This window comes from Zosterops lateralis, assembly GCF_965231275.1.
Source record: "Zosterops lateralis genome assembly, chromosome: 26".
In the NCBI taxonomy this organism is placed as follows: Eukaryota; Metazoa; Chordata; class Aves; order Passeriformes; family Zosteropidae; genus Zosterops; species Zosterops lateralis.
This window is the reverse complement of record NC_139786.1, coordinates 2,476,137-2,494,889: the sequence shown is the minus strand read 5'-3', so window position 1 is coordinate 2,494,889 and position 18,753 is coordinate 2,476,137. Positions and strand designations below refer to the sequence as shown.

At 45.9% G+C, this 18,753-nt stretch overlaps 1 protein-coding gene across 1 annotated transcript; it reads left to right on the top strand.

The window, feature by feature from the left end:
• Window positions 1–2,113: 2,113 nt before the first annotated feature.
• On the top strand, window positions 2,114–13,212 carry MAPK13 (mitogen-activated protein kinase 13). Its single transcript, XM_083878393.1, has 12 exons — window positions 2,114–2,679; window positions 5,662–5,791; window positions 6,147–6,205; window positions 7,255–7,363; window positions 8,377–8,406; window positions 8,836–8,883; window positions 9,801–9,915; window positions 10,260–10,331; window positions 10,804–10,883; window positions 11,322–11,400; window positions 12,275–12,451; window positions 12,746–13,212. The coding sequence occupies exons 1-12, from the start codon at window positions 2,561–2,563 to the stop codon at window positions 12,823–12,825; spliced, it is 1,098 nt and encodes a 365-aa protein (XP_083734519.1). The 5' UTR covers window positions 2,114–2,560; the 3' UTR covers window positions 12,826–13,212.
• Window positions 13,213–18,753: the final 5,541 nt, after the last annotated feature.

The following is an 18,753-nucleotide window of genomic DNA, read 5'->3' as shown; positions in this document are numbered from 1 at the left end:
CTGCTGGTACTTGGAAACCTCTTGCACTGAAGTGTTGAGTTTTATAGCATGGTGTGATTTTTCTCTGCTGTGCTGTGGGGGATCCTGGGTGTGATGGCTGGGTGGGGACAAGGCCATGCCTTGGTTGCTGACTCTGCTGCCATGAGGCTTCTTGTTTGTGTTTGTCCCGAGTGAATTCTTTGCTATAAAAATAACTTGAGTACTGGACACAGAAACCACCACACCCCCCAAGCTTTTATTTTCTGTTTAGTGCAGGGCAGCACTAATTAAACACAGAGCAGAGTCCTGCTGCTTCCCTGGACCTGGGACCCCCAGTAGGACTGGGTTATGCTTGTTTGCTATTTAAAAGTGATTTCCTTTTATCCTCTTCAGCTGCCATCTAGTTGATGGTGGAAGGATCACCACTGTGGAGCTTTTCCAGCTTCTCTTATGTATCAGTGTCACTCCCTCAGAAGAACTCGGGTTGACCAGAGCTGTTCTTCACACACAACCCACACTCACTGCAGTTCTAGGCCTTGATGAACCAAGGGGGAGGTGGTGCTGATCCCAGCCAGGCAGCTGATCCCCATTCCCACAGCAGCTGATCTGAGGAAAGATAAAGAACAGTGCTGGGGGTGTTCTCTCAGCTCCATGATCCTTCCTGTTCATTTTTCTGTCTGCTAAATTGAGGAGAGGGGGAGAAAAAGCCTGAACAGGACAAGTCATGTGTTGCTTTCTGGGAGGAAAAAAAAAAATCACCAACACCCGAGACTTACAATTCCAGAATGTGCTGTTACAATATCCTGATCAGCAAAAAAAATCTAGAATCAGTGAGAACTGGACTGGTGGGAAAAAAATAGACTACATCTATAAAATCAAATTGCTTAACTCATGAAGCTTAACACTTTTAAATTATTGTCAAACTGTGCTCCAGTCAGTGGTGGGGCCATCAGAGATGGGAACAACATGCTGGGAGTTAGGGTAGGCCCAAGATGAAATGTTTATTACTTAGAAGGGAAGTGTGGTCAAAATTGTAACCCTGATTGTCATCCCCAGCTGCACTGTAGAGTGTCTGGAAAAGGATTTTTGGGTCATCCCCCCACTTTTTGTGGACTTAGCAGAGTTGGGCTCACAGTTAGACTTGACCTTGAAGGTCTTTTCCAACCTCAAGGTTTCCACGATCCTGAAGTTTCCTGTTTGATTTGGTCACTGAAATTAACTCATCTCGGTACAGCCCAGACATGCCCCAGCTATTCAGGCCTCCCTAATTGGGCACTGATTGCCTGAGTGTGCACCAGCCGCTGAGCAAGGCTTGTGTTCATCAAATAACCCCGGAGTTCCATGTTTGCTTAAGGAGCAGGAGCGTTTGCTGTGCCTCCTCTTGCTCACAGGTGTATTTATAGACCCAGCCGAGCTGTGGATTATTTCCGGGCTCTGCTGCAGTCAGGACTGATGTCCACAGCTCCTGCCATAGTTCCTTGTCCCTGTTTTGTGTTTATGGACAGCAGGTTGTGCTGGGGCTGCTTGGAGAGCACAAGGGCCAAGGCCGTGGTTGCACACAAAGCAGGCAGTGAATTTCTCCTGCCCCCGATTGTGCTTTTCCTGTCGGGACACCCTTGCAGCTGCCCTGAGGCTGTGGGCAGGGTAGAGGGTGCCGGGGTAGATAGAACACTGTCCGAGCAGCTCGGCTGGCTCGGTAAGGCTCGGCTTAGTCACTTCCTTTGGGGAGTGGGGAGGATGCATCAACAGTGTGGGAGCCCCACCTGAGCCTCCTCCGGCTGCAGTGAAATATTGAGGTGCTTCTGGTGGGGCGGCTGGTCACAGACACGGCAGCGAACACCGGCTTTGTTTTGTCCAAGAGGAGCCGGGAAGGGCTGAGAGCTGCTGCCGGAGCTGAAACCAGCAGAGTCAGCACCCAGCAGAGCCCGGGGCACGAACCGTCTCACAGCTGCTCCTGAACCCCCTCGCAGCAGCCCCTCGGAGAAGCTCAGCCTGCTTTCAGCACCTCCCCGCCCTGCTGGGAATCCGGGCTTGGGACAAAATCGCCACCCCTGTGCCCCTGTGCTGTCCTTTGTCACGAGCCTGGACCTGGCCTTTGGAAGGATGTCCCTGACGTTTTGCCTGACGCGGTGCTGTGGCTTGTCCCTCGGATTCCCCGGCTGGACGAGTCACTCCTTACTCATCCCCTCGTTTGGAGGAGGGATTTCAGGCGCCCCTGCCCGAGCCCCGTGAGGATATTTCTGGGCTGATGGAGCAGCAGAGCGGGAGCTGTGCATGACAGGGGCTGCCAGAGGCGTGCCCGAGCGGGGCCGGCGGCTCCCCTGCTGAACCGAGCCCAGGGGCACCTGTACAGCACCGAGGCGTGTCAGGAAACCTGATGCCTCACCTCTGCCAATGTGGAGGCGGAGGGAGGAGGGCCCAAAGACATGTCCCTTCACGCTCTCAACAGCTGAAAACAGAAACGGAAACTTGCTAGAGCGTTTTCCAGCAGCGCAGGGAGCCTCCCTGTCCCGCTCTCACCCCAGGAGCGCTCCCGTACTCCACTACTCTGGGGGGGTGGCTGTCCCGCACCCGTCGGGCGATGAACATCGCAAGGAGAAGAGGCTTTTACAGACAGGAGGTGAACAATACGCTCTGGGAGCTGCCCAGGAGATACACAGCCCTCCACCCGCTGGGCTCCGGCGCCTACGGCTCCGTGTGGTGAGTGGGGTCCTGCCGGGGGGGAAACGAGGAGGCGCTTGGGCAGCACCCCGCCATTAAAAAAGGATATTTGCATGTGTGATGGGGGCAGGTGTCTCCTGCTCCACTCGCTCGATTGAAGAAAATGTTTCCCCCCTTTGGTCAGCCCGGGTGGGCAGGGCAGGGCAGGGCAGGGGCAGCAGAGTCACCTCGGCACTGGGGACAGGCAGATCTCCAGCTGCTTTAGACTCGAGCTGCGTTAACTTTCCTGTCCGGCAGCACAGGTGGGGGAATACCTGAGTGTCTGGAAGAGATCTGTCGGTGATAACAGAGGTGGGAGCTGGAACAGGCTGCCTGTCTGTCTGTCTGTCTGTCTGTCCGTCCTTTGGTGCTCAGCCCCCGGCAGATGATGCTGGGCTGCCTGGGGGAAGCAGCTGGACAAAACAACTCCACCCTGATACTGTTTCCAGTCTGAAATCATAAAGTGGATAGAAGTTACTGTAAACCAGGATCAGTAACAGACTGGGACTTCCTTCATGGCTAATGATAAACCCCAGGCTTCGAGAGAGCAGCAGGAGCTGCTATTAATTATTGGGCCGGGCAAAGGTGCCTGAAGCAAGAGCAAGCACAAGTCAGACTGTGCTGGGTTTACACTGACAAACCAGAGATGGACAACTCGGAAAGGTTAAATATGAAACAGTCCATTGATGGTATCTGAAAGAGCCCTTATTTCATAACATGCTGAGCTAAAAATAATTATATATATAAAAAAGGTGTGTCCATTTTTTTTCACAGGTGTTGGGCAAAGTCTGGCCTGCCACTGGCACTAATCCTGAAAGTTTTGCCCTTTTCCTTCAACTTCCAATTTACAGAGAGGCACCCACTTGGCTGCCCAGATTTGTTTATGGTTCTTAGATTCTTAACGAAGTCCTGCAAAATCAGACAAGATTAGACTCGACTTTTAATTTCTATTTGTACAGTGTTCTCTGATTTTTATCACAGAGAAAATCGAGAAGAAAAATAAAGACAGGACAAAAAAAAAAAAAAAAAAAAAAAAGGAAGAGAGAAATCCTTTCAAAGTTTTCTTGCCCACCCAGAAAAAACAAACATCAAAAGAAATTTTTATTGGTTCCTGTAAAAGTCTCAGCTCCTCTGGAGCTCTCAAGGGGGGAGGCTGAAGCAGCCCGGAGGTTCGTGGTGGTTTTGAATGGACTGAGCTGAGCAGGGAGAGCTCGATGCTGATTCCTGTACAAAGCTGAGGCAGAAAATGTGGAGTTAGGATTTGCTGTCCTCTGCTGGGAATTGTTGGGAAAATTTCCCACGTTATGCAGCAGCGGCTTTTACACCTTCTTGAGCAGCTGAGAAAGTATCTCAGGAGAAACAGCAAAGGCTGTTTTCTCCCCTTATTAATTTACTGAACTCCGCAGTGATTTGCTGAGTGTAATTGTGAAAGAAGAATCTTCTGACCCCTCCAACGCTGCTCTTGCTGATCTCTGCCAGCCAGGGCAGGGACACAGCTTTGCCTGCCCAAACTGCATCTGCTCACTGAATTTGTGAGAGCACTGGGGGCTCTCCCAGCTGCAGTGACTGAACTGGCTCTGGGCTGTGATTATGGCAAGGCTGGAACCAGCTCTGTCTGTGCTGTGCAGGCTGAAGCTGCACCAGCAGCTCTCCTGTCTTGGGTGCTGGGGTTAGATGCTCTGTAGGTCAGCAGAGCAGGACAAATCTGGGAAATCTGCCTTGGATTCTGCAGTTTGGCTCCCTGGTCTGAGTCCCTTCCTCTTATTTTCCTGGCTCCTCCAAAAATTTTACACAGTGGTGTCCCCTCTGTTGACATCTGCTGAAGTCCTGAAACAGAGACAAAACCTCACTGAGTCCTCCTAGGACACCCTGCAGCATCTTCAGGGCTCCTGCTGCCTTGTGTAGCTGTTCCTGCACTTCCTTTGCTTCTCCTGACTCATTTGTCAGTGCAAGGCTGGAGGATGCAGCTGGAAGCCATGGGATTGAACACGATGATTTACAGCACTTTGTTCCTGTGGGAGATGGGATAGAGATTTCTGAAGCAGTGGGAACTGCTCTGGGAATCCACAGTGGGATTTAGCAGGGAAAATTCCATTTTTTTTCATCTGTTTGCCTCGTTGGAGGGGTCAAGGAGGGGCTGAGACACCCCTGGAAAACAGCACTGAGAACCCTGAATTACAGCTGTCTGTCAGTCTGTCTGTCTGTCTGTCTGTCTGAGGACCTCCCTTCCTTCCTTTGCAATCTGAGCAAGGAGCCTCCAGAGGAAGAGGAACTGTCACAGGATTGCTGTGTCCAGCTGCAAACAGCCAATGTGACCAGCAGGAATAACACAGCACATCAGCAGCAATGGCTGCTGCACCAGGTTTTCATTGGCTTTACAGAAGAGTCTCATTTTCAGCCAGACCTGCTCTTACACAGAAGCAAATGTGTAATCAAGGATTCTGAACACAGCAGGATTAATTGCAGCAGAATTTTCAACATGTGACATCCACTGTCTTTGCTCCAGAATACAGTGAAGGCAGCTGGCCTGCCCTAGAATACAATCTCCAAGCAGATAGGGAAAGCAGATTTCTCCATATCTTTATTCTCTTATCTCCATGCATTAGGGAAGGAGAAGGCAGTTAAAACTAGTTCTGACCTTTAACCATCTGTGTTTCCCTTTTCTAACAGCTCTTACCTCGCAGCTCATCTCTGTAGGTTAAAGGGAATAAAGATGAGCCACTTTTGCTCAAGATGAGCCACTCATGCTTTTCTGGGTGTCCCACCTCACCCCTCAAAGAGCACAGGCTGTGATCTGCTGCCCAAAGCCACACAGGGTAAAACCTCTGTGTGCAGAGCTCCACTGAGCTCCTCAAAGGACCTTTCTCTGCTGTCCTGTGAGCACAGGAATCAACTCTTCTCTAGGAGATGGCCTGTGGGGGTTGCAGGATCTGTTAAAACAGGCTGCTGACATCAGAATGGTTTTTTATTTGCCTGCTGCAGTTCAGCCATAGACAAAAAGACGGGGGAGAAAGTGGCCATCAAGAAGCTGTGCCGGCCTTTCCAGTCAGAGATCTTTGCCAAGAGAGCCTACAGGGAGCTGATGCTGTTGAAGCACATGCAGCATGAGAATGTGAGTGCCCATTTCTCCTCTTCCTGCTGACACAAGGGGTGTTCCCTTGCCACCTGGGAGCAAGTCCTTCTTGGTGGCATCACCTGTGTTATAATTGACATTCGGTATGTCCAGGCGGTCTCAGGGTTTACCTGTGGCCTGTTTGCTCTGCCCAGGCTGGAGCAGGTGTGGAATGGGTGAGCCCAGGTGTTAGTAAGAGGGAAAACATCTCTTCAGCATCAGTGAGGAGTCCCTGGGTTCCTCAGATGGAATTCTCTGTGTTCACCCACGTGCATGTACCAGCGGAGAGCCGATGAGTGCCATGTGCACAGCAAATGCTTTCCAGATTTAAATGTGGCCTTCTCTCCTTCCTCAGGTCATTGGGCTGCTTGATGTCTTCACCTCCACTGCCTCCTACCACGGGTTCCAGGACTTGTAAGTCTGGAGTTGTTTGCTCTGTGTAGACTTAACTATTTTCCAAGACAGCTGTGTCTCAGCAGCAGCATAACAGAGAGGGCTGAGGTGCAAAGGGACCAGACTGGAATCCAGGCATCCCCAAATAACGCAGAGAAAACCAAGGGCACACATCAGCTCCCATGGCTGACACACCCAGAACACGTAACCAGATCCCAGCCCTGCTCACAGCTGGGACACCACAGCGTGCACAGAGCAACCTGTGCAATGAGGATGTGTGACATTCCATGCTGCATCACACCTAGGGTGATCCATGATCACTGTGTGACTGCTGAGCTAAGGTGCTGCACTCAGAATGGGAGAAGGATTGTTCATCAGGCCTCAGGGCAATTAAATTTAGAATTTCAAAGATCTGTCCTTCTTTTCCTCTTGATTCTGGCTCTTGATTTTTTTTTTTTTTTTTTTTTGGCATTTCCCCTTCATGGTCAGATTGGACAAGTCGTTTTCCCTTCCCCATCAGATGAGCAGTGTGTGCCTGGGTTTGGGGTTTAGCTGATGGCTGAGTGTTAGCAGCCTGCAGGAAGAGCATCTGAAGGTTCTCAGAGCAGTTCCTGCAGGAAAACCATCAATTAATTAGCCACCTCAGCCCGCAGGTACTGAAGGAAGCTGGATGTTGTCTTCTGAGGCAGGGCTGGAGAACATTACAATGACAAATTTGGGAGCCAATGCAGCTGCTTTGCTGTGTAAGATGTTTCAGCTCATGGGTGGTGAAAGGCCATCCAAAACTGAACTTCACTTGAGGTCTAAACTAATACAGGATCCTGAAGATCCTTGTTCTTACTTGACATCAGATATCTGATTTCAGGGGAGGAGAAAGAGCAATTTTCAGAACAGGTTGAAATTCCAGCTTCTCTGCAGGATGTGTTGGTTAGCCAGGAACACTGTCACAACAGCTCATCTTCCTTACAGGGAGTTACACAGCCAGAAAAAACAAACCAAGTGAGAACAAGGCTAGCCTGGTCCCCTGCATTTTTCTTCCAGACTCAGGGCCTTGTCTTACTGCCTTTTAGCTACCTGGTGATGCCATACATGCGGACAGATTTACAAAAGATCATGGGACATGAATTCAGTGATGAAAAGATCCAGTACCTGGTCTACCAAATGCTGAAAGGGCTGAAGGTAGGTGGGTCTGGAGGAGTTTAGTGACTCCCTGTCTTCTCTGCGTGTCACCTCTGGGTTGACCCTAACTAAACTCCCCTCCAATACTGTACCAGGAGGATGTGGGGAGTTTATGGCATCCCCTCAGAACAGGTATTGATTGTTGAACCGTTCCTGTTCCAGCACACACCAATAAAAGGAGTGTTTGCTTACATCAGTCAGTTGGGTATCAAAGTAATCAGCAATCACAGGGATTGGGATGGGTTTTCCATGGCAGCACTTGCTTCTCTTTTTGCCTTGCCCAAACCCTCAGCAAAACTCTGCTCAGAGAGGGAGACACTGGCAGCAGCAGCAGCTCCTCTGAACCTGTCACAGGGGCTCAGGGGAGAACACAGAGGGAATGATTTTCTATTCAGGAGCATAAGGAAGGAATATGTTTCTGTGACTGGCTTTGAGGGAGCTGAAAGCAATCTGGGATGTAGAGACAGAGCTTTCCAGCTGTCCTCTCACATCCTCCACCTGGAGTCACAGCAGTGGCTTACAGGCATCAATGGGTTCACCTAAATCACACCTCTCCCCAGGTCACAGCTACCTTGAGTTTAAATAAAGGAGAGAAGAACACACAGAAGGTTTGACCGGTTTGCTAAAACCCCTGTAGTCAGTTTTTGCAATTTTATGTTTTTGGGCTGAGATGATGTTTTTGAAAACCCAAAATAACCGTGTTCTCATGTCATCTGCTGTAACCTTGATGACTTTGATAGTTTGAAGCTGTTGTTGTACTTGCTCTAAGGAACTATTGCTTCATCCCTCCTCTTCTGCTCTGTGCATCGTCTTTAGACTGGCAATAGCATCATAAATACTGTAAACACTGCAATACCCAAATTGTAAATTTGGGGCAGAAATTTCTTTTCAAACTGCTGCCCTAGGGACCAGGGACCTGTAGAAGGCTGCAGAGTTTTGTTCTCAGCAAGTTCTTGTTTGTAGCTCTTGTTTCTCTGCTGGTGATCACATTGTGGCTCCTCTTTTTATTTCAGTATATTCATTCAGCTGGCATCGTCCACAGGGTAAGTTCACGTGTGCTTTTATTCTGATTTTTCTCTGAGAAACACAGCATAGTTATAAAGTTAATAAATTCCTAACCATCATTTCACTAATAGCATTGTCTGCTCTAATTTTCCGTCCTGTCTGCTCTCTTTTCCATCCTACACCCTATATATGTTTGGATTTGCTGATTTGTGCAGCATTTTGAGAAAATGCTGTATTTTCTGATGAGCTGAGAAGCATTTTATGATTGTTTTTGAATTAAAATTGTTTCATAAAAGAATCAAATTGTGACTAAAGCTGTACATGGTGTTTATTTAGTCATTTGCTGAATTGATACTGAACCTGGGGTGTTATGGGACCACATCAAAGGCAAACAAAGGTTCAACTGAGAGTTGTGTTGACATATTGCAACTTGAAACATCCCATTTTTCTGCTCCTGTCTGTTGTAGGACCTGAAGCCAAGTAACCTGGCTGTGAACGAAGACTGCCAGCTGAAGGTAGGTGGCAAAGCAGCCCTTTGCAGCACATCAGCTCGTGGAGGAACTGCTCTGCCAGCAGGAAATTGGCACTGTCATGTTTCCTCTTCCCTCCCAAGCCTCCATTCCAGGCGTTGTGTTCCTTGGCGGCTGCAGCAGTGGGAAATACTCCCCTGCTGATGTCACTTGCTGAATCAGGACACAAGCCTTCAAATGAGCCTCCTGTCACTGTAATCCTCAGGGATGGCAGTGTGTAATGACTTCCTAGAGAAATTCAGCACTGCTGAGCAATACTTGCAGCAGGTGAATGATCCCTGAGGGGTAACTGGATTCAACTGCAGTTACCCTTTGGTTCTCGTGGACATTGTGGCTGTGATTCCAAAGTCGTTTTCAGGGTTGCTCTGAAGGGTTTGCTTGCTGCTGGCTGGTGTGGTGCTCTAGCATGCATTTTCTGTAATATATATTTCAGGGAGTGGCTCTGCTGCCCATAAAGGTTGGGTCAAGCTTGCTCATCTTCAGCATTGAGGGAGAGGCCATGCTGTGTCACCTGCAAGGTGTTCTTATAGGAAAGGGTGAGTTGTGGTGACCTGGGAGCATGCCTTCACCACCCAGGTCACAGACCAACTCCAATAAAGCTCATTAACTCAAAACTTAAGCTTCAAGAAAGGCAGTGACCTTCCAGGGAGCACAAAGCACTGATCCTTTCAGCAGGGTCTTCTCATGACAATGGGGTTTGCAGCTGGCTTGCAATTTACAGTGAAATTAAGACATACTAATTCTTTGAACCATCCCATGCGTGTCTGTGGTGTAGTTGGAGCTTTGTTATTATCTGATTGGAGCTACTCCATTTTCTCTTAGAAGTAGAGTCTCACTTGCCCATAGGATTTCTCTTTTCTCTCCTGCCCTCTCCTCTCCTTATTCTTCCTTTGGCACTGCAGATCCTGGATTTTGGCTTGGCCAGACAGGCTGATGCTGAGATGACTGGCTACGTGGTCACACGGTGGTACAGAGCCCCAGAAGTCATCCTGAACTGGATGCATTACAACCAGACAGGTGAGCAGCCCTGCCCCAGCTGTGACTCCCTAGTGACAAGCTGGGGGATCCTGTTGGCTCAAATCTCACAAAATTGCCCGGTCGTTTTTTCCTCTTTATCATCAGTGCTCCCTGGAGCAGAGCAGGTCCCAGAGGTGTTACACAACTCCCAGAGCTGGTGCTTGCAGGAAATGATGAAAGCAGAGAGTTTAGCAGCATAGAAAGAACAGAGGAGGGTGGGAGGGAGAGAAATTGAAATCAGTGCTTGCTGCAAGCAACAATGACAGACCCAGCAACCACTGCTGCCTTTTTAATTAATTTTTTTTCTTCCTTTACCCTGCTCCCTCCTTTTTCTCTCTGAACAGTGGATATCTGGTCGATTGGCTGTATCATGGCAGAAATGCTGACTGGGAAAACACTCTTTAAAGGAAGAGACTGTATCCTTTCAAGGCTAGCCTTTTCTCTGAGCGGAGTAACAATTCTTGGTGTGTGTGGAAGATTTTTTATCAATGAGGCTACTGAGAAAAGCAGGTGTCAGTCTGGTTTATCAGGAGATAATCACAAGGACCAGTCTTTTTGGGGAGGAAAACAAAAGGGCACCTCAGAAACACACCTCTGTGGTGGCGTGGTTCTTCATCAGCTGTTCAACCTTGTGTGGCAATAGCTCCATTCCAAAAGCTTTGCAAATCCTTCCAAGCCCATGGATGTGTGTCCTGGCATAGCTGTGCCAGGAAAATGATCTGTTGATGGAAGAAGGGCTTGGAGCTCTTTTTGTCACATTAATGAATCTCTACTTGTGTGACTGTGGTGGGTTTGTATCATGAGCTGATTGTACTCTCACAGGCTGAGCTGTGGTGGGGGTGTGCAGGGTTTGCTCCTCAAAGGATGATCTTTAACACAGCTTGCCAGACCTGGATCAACTGACCCAGATCCTGAAAGTAACAGGGCATCCAGGAGAGGAGTTCTTGGAGAAGCTGGAGGACAAAGCGGTAAGGAAGTTCCCTGTGGATTTGGGTCCTGCTGGCAGAGGTGTCAGGGGAAGAGGGTGACTTGTGTTTGGCACTGCAGCAGGGAAATGCAGCCTTTTCCCCTGGGCAAGGAAGGCATTTCTCTGTGCTGGTGGCACATCTGATGAACCTGGTGCTGCGTTGGGAACGGCTGTGGTTGGCAGGGACTCCCCTGTGAGGTGCCTGGTGCCCCAGCAAACCACCAATCTTCTCTGCTCTCCAGCTTGGCTCTTCAAACAGAAGTATTTCTCTGTCTTGACTGATAAAAATGATTCCTTGTAAACTGCTGCTGAAATGGGACATCTGGGATGCTTTGCTTTTCTCTTCATTTGCCTTTGCTCATGGGAGCCATGAGACTGAGAGCTGTCTGTATTTCACACCTGTCCACGTGCAGTAACTGTGCTTTCCTTGCTCTTTCAGGCGAAGAGTTATATCCAGTCCCTTCCTAAAATCCCCAAGAAGGATTTGTCTGTGCTTTTCCCTAAAGCAAATCCTCTGGGTAAGTAACCTCCAGCATTTCTCATGAATTTTCACAGCTGGAAAGGAGACAAGCTGACTGCCACAGCCCTAATTTTATTTCTCCTTCCCATAATTTCTTGCTACTTTTTTTCCCTTGCAGTTTGTGCCCCTGTCCTTCCTCAGGAAAAAATATGTATCCCTTAAAAGCAGAATTATCTTTTATTGGCATTACAATGGAAATGTTCTGCTGTTCTTGGCCATTTACTTTTTTTAAAATTATTTTTAAATGCAGTGCAGATCCTGTTTGTTGAATACCTGGATCTAGCAATATGTAACAGACAGCTGATGTGAATTTTCAGGCTAAGAAATGATCTCTTAGAAAGAGCTCTCTTCCCAGGTAGGTTAGAGGTGAGAGCAAGCAAAACTCTTCTAGAAACTGAATGGAAGAAAGTCTTAAAATGTTAAAACCAAGTGGGAATGGGGCTGATAGATTAGTCAGCATCTGAGTTTTCCAGGGATGTATAGGTTTCTATATAGATTACTCTGTTAAGACTCCTTTGAGATGCAGGGCTCTGAATGAAAGCAGATTATTAAAACTGAAAAATATCTTGAGGTTACTGGCTTACTCCTCATGTTTCTGCAACCCAATCTGCAGCAAGGCCTATTCAAGCCTAATTTGTTATTTCTGGACAATTTGACTTTTGTTAGTAAGGGCTCCCTGAGGCTGCTGTTGGGCAGACTCTGTATCTCCACTGATGGGAGCTCCTTGCTGCCTTGGCCAGGTTGAGGAACCTCTTCAGTGTTCAGGTCTGGAGATGAAACACTGGAAATACCAGTGCCGCAATTGCAGGGTTCATGCACAGGGTGCCTGTGCTCCCCTGCACCTTGCTTAGCCCTGTTCCCTTCCTCTGCAGCTGTGGACCTGCTTGACAAGATGTTGCAGCTGGATGTGGAAAAGCGCCTTACAGCAACAGAGGCCTTGGCTCACCCCTACTTCGACCAGTTCCGAGATATCGAGGAGGAGACAGAGGCACAACACTCCTATGATGATTCTCTGGAACATGAAAAGCTTTCTATAGAGGAGTGGAAAAGTAAGACGTTTATTTTCTTTGAGGTTCCTGTCTAGCATGGGACTTTCCTACCCGTCCTTCTTTTCTGTACAGCTGCTGAGTAAGGCTGTGATTGCCTCAGTGGTAGTGCACAGATCTCCTGCTTTTATGCATTCAGCAAAGATCCCTCCAGCTCTTCAGGCAGACTTTTTTTGTCTCTCTCCTTTGTCTCTTTCAGCTGCCAATGAATGCCTTTTTCTGCACATCCAACACTCCAACTTTTATTTGTGTCCTCTAAAATCACACATTGATGGTTATTTTGTTCTGTTTTTCAAGAGCACATTTACAAGGAGATCTTGACCTTCAGTCCCATTGCGCGGAAGGATTCAAAGAAGAGAAGTGGGATGTCATTATAGCGACGGGTGCAGCTGTGGCTGGGACTCAGTTCTTGATGACATCAAATTCATTCCACACTGCATTGCTGGTGGCCAACTTTTGGCCTGTGGGACCTTTCTCCATGTGCCAACACAAGGATGACACCGTGCTGTGGGCATTGGACTTTGTTCTACTAAAGGGGAAGCACCCCTGACAGTTTTCAACATAAAAGACAAATATATTCTTGTTCAAACTTTAAGTGGGAGAATTTTACCTAGTTCTTTTTTTTTTTTTTTCCCTGTATTTGTCCACTTAAGAGAAGAGGAGTTTCATTCTTTCTGATTAGTTTTTTTCAAGTACAGGGTTTAGTACACTGTGGATGAGATAAAAAGGTAAAATTGACTGGGAAGTGAGTCCTAGGCAAAAGGATCAGAAATACTGAATTTCAATATAGCAAGACCTTAACCAATCTTACTCTGCTTCCCTGAGCAGTCACAGAGCACCCAGCAGAGCAAAGCTGTTGGGATGGTGTCAGCTTCAGGGCACCAGGGGATCAGCCTGTGTTCAGAGCAGCTACAAACTCATCCTCTCATCCTATACACACAATTCTGCTCAGATGCTTCCCCTCCAAAGAGCCACTGCCTCTTTTTTTTTAAATTTATTTTTCCCCTGCTTATTTCATTCCTTGGGATTTGATCAGTGTTTTCCCCCTCACTGCCTGGGAATTCAAGGCCACTTCCCACAGTGACAGAATGGGAGTCCCAAGAAGCTGCACAAGTTAGTTTGAATATGGACCTGCAAGGAAGTGTTCCAGCCTGTGCTGAAACTGGAGCACCTGCAGATCCACAGCTTATCAATACAGTCACTTGATAGTGCTGGCACAGCTGCTCGATGTGATAACACCTTTGAACTGCAAAATGTTCTTCCCTTATGGTGATCAGGCAGATTCAGCCAATCATTCCAAAGTCCATCCCAAGGGATATGGGCCAAGAGCCTTCTCTGTATCAGAGCTCAGAGTCCCCAGGACTAGAGAAAAGTATTGAGAAGGTATTTGACCTCACTAATATATACAGTGATTCTCAACTCCCCCCCTCTTCTGTAGCTGCTGACTTATTTTGGTTTGGTTTAGCCAGGTCATGTTTGTTTTCAGTACTCTCTAATTTTCTTTTAAAGTAATGTTCAGTTTTGCTGTACAGACCACAAGTAAGGGAAAACTGCAACATTTCCAGAACTTTCTGATCTCTCCATTGGGAACTGGACACAGTGATGTCATGTTGCTTGGCTGCCTCCCTGTTGCAGATCATGGCAGGGTATAATCCTGCAGTGACTGCAGCTTATTGATAGCATGGTGTTGATGTTTGCCTGCTGTAGCTGCAAACATGGTCCATGATGATAAGATGAGGTTTCTCTTGGCTCAAATCTATCTGGGTCATGTACAAGCCTTTTGCTTCACTTCTCTCTTAGGTAGGGACAGTGAGCACAGAACTGTCATGATGTGTCCTCAATCCAGGAAATTCAGTGTTTCCTTATCCAGCACTCTTTTGTAAAGAGCTAGGGCTGGGGGATATGCAGTGATGTTCTGCTGACTCTCTCCTGAAAAACACAATTTGATGAGTTTGAGGCTTCATCCTTTTCTCTTGCTAAGGAACAACCTTCATTTTCCTTGAATGACAGAAGGGAGTTCTAGCTGCATCTGCCAAACTGCAGCTGGAATACTGTCCCTTTGAATCTGGGCTGCCATGTGCATAATCTTGAACAGAGGCTGGAGAGGAGCTCCCTGCAGCTGCCATTAACATCTCAGAGAGCTGCAGAGGTTTAGAGCTGCCTGTGCCAGGGTAAAATGAGGGTTGGTGCTTTGCAGGGGAGGGTCACTGTCCAGGTGAGTGTTTGTGAGTGCACAGGGAGATGTTTCAGGGCTGTGGGTGAAGCAGGCTGCCCTCCTGGTTATATGTAACCCTGGACATGGAGAGGGAGAAAAGTCTTAAAAACCCAGTCTTGCAGACAAATTTGAGTACATCTATGGAGACCTTTAGAGTAGAGAGCTTTCTTTCAGAAAGTCATCTCTAAAGTCAAAGTCGTCTGTTAAGGCAAATAACCCATTCAGGCAGAACTCAAACCACTGTAAATGGGAATACAGAGGTATTTCTTAATCATCTTGCCCTCCTTCAAAAGAGGATAGGTAGACCTGAAGCTTTCTGTCTCAGTAATGATGGCTGAGGAAGAAAACATCTTCATGATAAAGGAATGTACTGAGCAGTCTCCTGGTAGTTGAAAAGGGACTTGGATAGTTTTAAAGGATAATTTAAAGTGCCCTTTGGGAATTGTGTGTCTGAGCAGAGGACAAGCATAAAGAGGCACTGGGGACACATGATACAAATAGGTGTGAGAAGAACAATTGTGAGCATAACCCAAGTAGGGTACACAGATTTTGCAAATATCTCACTTGTTTTAGGAATAGCACATAAAGGCTCTTTGGCATCAGTCTTTCTGCTGAGTATACATCCAGTTTCAGGGACTGGGTTTCTGGGTTTCTCAGTAGGTTTACACTTACCCTGAATGCTCTGAAATTGCAGGAGCAATCCCAACAGCTGCTGTGTGGGCTCCATGCTCTGGTTTCATTCATTCACCCACCAGCCCTATACAGTGACAGAACACTGTGCAAAAGGATTACCCAATGCCCCAACAAATGTGGGGAGCAGGTGCTCTGTAAGCCCAGGAAGCCTGGAGGTGTATGTTTATTTGGTTTTTTGTGGTATGTATAATCCAAGAACTCAAAATAGAGAGTAGAAAATGTAGCAGGTTGGTAGTGGAAAGAGTATCTGTAGAGACCAACCATCCCAGTGCTCCTGTGGCATCTGAGGACAAGTTTCAATGAACAGCAACGAGCTACCAGAAGGGAGAGGTGGGGGGAAATTCTATTGACATTTCCTGAAAGGAGTTTGGAAAACATCTGCTTGACAGAGCCAGTGACTCAGGCCAAGGCTGGAATCCTTCAAAATCAGCACCAGAACAGGAGAGGGGGTGTGTGACCCTGACAGACACTGTGAGTCAAAGCAGAAATTACCTCATGCAGAGGTGCAGGCCGTGCCTGGTGGATGACTCACACTCACACATAATTCATGGACATTCCTTTCATTACAAGTATAGTTTGCATATTTAAAAACAGAAAACCAGCTGATAAAAATCCCTCAGTCCCTCATTAAGTGGTCCAAAATTTAATAAATCAGGACAGCCAAAAAAATGATTGCTGTTTGTATAATAAAATTTTACAGGGATGTATGGATGGAATTTTTGTGCCTGTCTCAGATAACATACAGATATTTAACTTGGAATATTGTTTATTTGCTAGTCTTACATCCATTTCTGACTTCCAAGCATCTTTTTTAAATTTAGAAAATGAAGCTTTCAGAGACAATCTTTCTCTGTAAGTTTATTTTGACAGTTAATTAGGTCTGTGAAGTTACAACTTTATGGGGCATATTTATTAGGTACTTGCACATGTAAGTGGGAAAGAAAAAGCAAATGAAGGAATGATTATTTTCTTAAGAGATGCCACAAAATTAGATGATTTTTTTTCTTAAGAGAAATAATAGTAGCTGTGTTTTGGATACCACCTAGAAACCTTTCAGTTCACAATTTTGAAAATTTTCACAGCCTCTTAGAAAACTACTTATTTTATTCTGTAGGAAAATACAGATGATCCGTTTTTATATTTAACATTTTCACATTCTAGGTAGCAGACTAAACAAATAATGTTCAAGTATGTGATAATGGGAAAGAAGAAAAAACATAGAAAATTATAAACACATCTGAGAACTCTAGTGAGATTCTGTACAAAGGATGGTAATACCTTTTCATATTCCCATGTCTTGCTGTTGCCTGAGCAACCAGGGAAAGCGTTCCTAATCCTCTGCATTTTTCCTGTATCATGGGTCAGCAGAGTGTTGGCTGGAAACGTGATCATGGCTGTTTTTCTTTTCACAGCTGAAAGAAACAACATGAAAAATTGAATGAAGACCAGAATAGCCAGTATTAATTTGCTTTCCCCCCCAAATGGATGGACACTCGTTGCATTAATTGTACTAATCATAGAATAATTCAGGTTGAAAAAGACCATTAAGATCATTGAGCCCAAATCTACATTGAAAATGTCAGAGTTTCCAGGTGAATGTGATTTAGGGGATGTTTTGCCTGATTTCTCTCTACAAGGCCATTTTCTGAGCACATGAGCTTACACAGCTTTTAATGTGATGTTCAGCTGGTGCTGGCTCACAGCTGATTCAGTCAGCTCCTCTTTTTCATTGGAATGCACTCCATTAAATGATACTGAAGGGTTAGTATATTATATCTGCAACCCTCATTGATTTCCTGCTACATGAAAGTGAGTTAACTTCTTTAAGCCAAGTTTGGCTGGAAAATTAAAAATTCTCCTACCATAAAGCATCATTTCAGATCTGTCATCAGAAGAGTTCAACCAAAAAAATCCTCCCAGTTTTAAAATTAGAGGACATTGAGATTAAAATAATAAGGACCACTGGAGAAGGTAGTGCTAGGTGCTTGTGTAACCTCTCTGATGTTAGTGAGGCTGAAGAGGGTTATAAATACATATATAAAATTCCAGTGAAAATACATGGAAACTGAGGGTAATCACTTTTGAGATATCAGGTTTTAACCTTTAATGCACAAGGGACCTGTTTAGCAATTGCTGTAATTTCAGCAGTTCTGAAGAAAACAGCAGCAGAACAAACAGCTGAAGAGAGATACAAACACAGCTCAGTTTTGAGGCTTAATAAATCAACAAAGAAAAAGGTCAGCTCTCAATTCTAAATTATAATTCTCTCCCTTTTTGAAGTATGTCTTATATGCTTGAATAAACATGGAGGAAATTGTAATATGAATGAAGGTGCCCAACTTTGAGGTGCCTTGGCTGCTGCTTTCATTTGAAGCAACATCACTCATTTTGCACTTGCACCCTTTAAAAACTGGGACAGCAAAGAAATTGAATTAAGCTGTTGCCTCTGGGATCTGAGAGAAGTTCAGAATGATTTTTTTTCAAATAACATGTTAGTTCCACAGCTTTGATATAAAACTAAATGATGAATAACTTGTTTTGGTGTTGTAAGACATGGCCCTCAGTCATCAGAGACATCTGGACATCTCTGTGCACAAGACATCCCACTGTTCTTAATAGGGAATCTAATATGATTATAATAAGCTAATTCAGTGCAAATTTAAGAGGATAAAGCTTCAAAACTGAGGACAAAAATAGAAAAGTTTGCAGAAGTTGGTCATGTTAAAAAAAAAAAAAGTAAAAAAAAAAAATTTCAAGTAAAACCCAGTTAAAATTCCCACATAAAGAAGGAAAAAACACAGAATACCCTGGGTTGGAAGGGACTTAACATGTTTGCAGTTCTTTCACTAGAGCAGGTTACTCACAGCTCCATCCAACCTGGCCTTGAACAATTCCAGGAATGTGGCAGCCACAGCCTCCCTGGACAACCTGTTCCAGTGCCTCACCACCAATCACAGAGAAGAATTTTTTCCCAATTACCTAATCTAAATCTCCTCTGTTTTAGTTTGAAACCATTCCCCCTTGCCCTGTCCCTACATGCTCTTGTAAAAAGTCTCTCTTCATCCTTATTGCAGGCTCCTTTCAGGTACTGAAGGGCTGCAATTAGGTCACCCCAAAGCTTCTCTTTTCCAGGCTGAACAAACCCAGTTCTCTCAGCCTTTGAAGTCACTCATCAGTTATTGGAAATTATTTTATTTACTGTTTAACCAGGAAGCAAATGCAGCAATAGATTGTTTTAGGGCTGATTTTATCCTTCATGGCTTGGAGCATACTGTTCAACAGCTGTTCTTTTGAGAGTGAGATCCTTTGTAAATCAGTGAGAGCACTGGGACTTTATTTCTAAATCCTTGATATGTTGTTTTTCATGCACAACAAGAATAGATTATTATTTATTTTC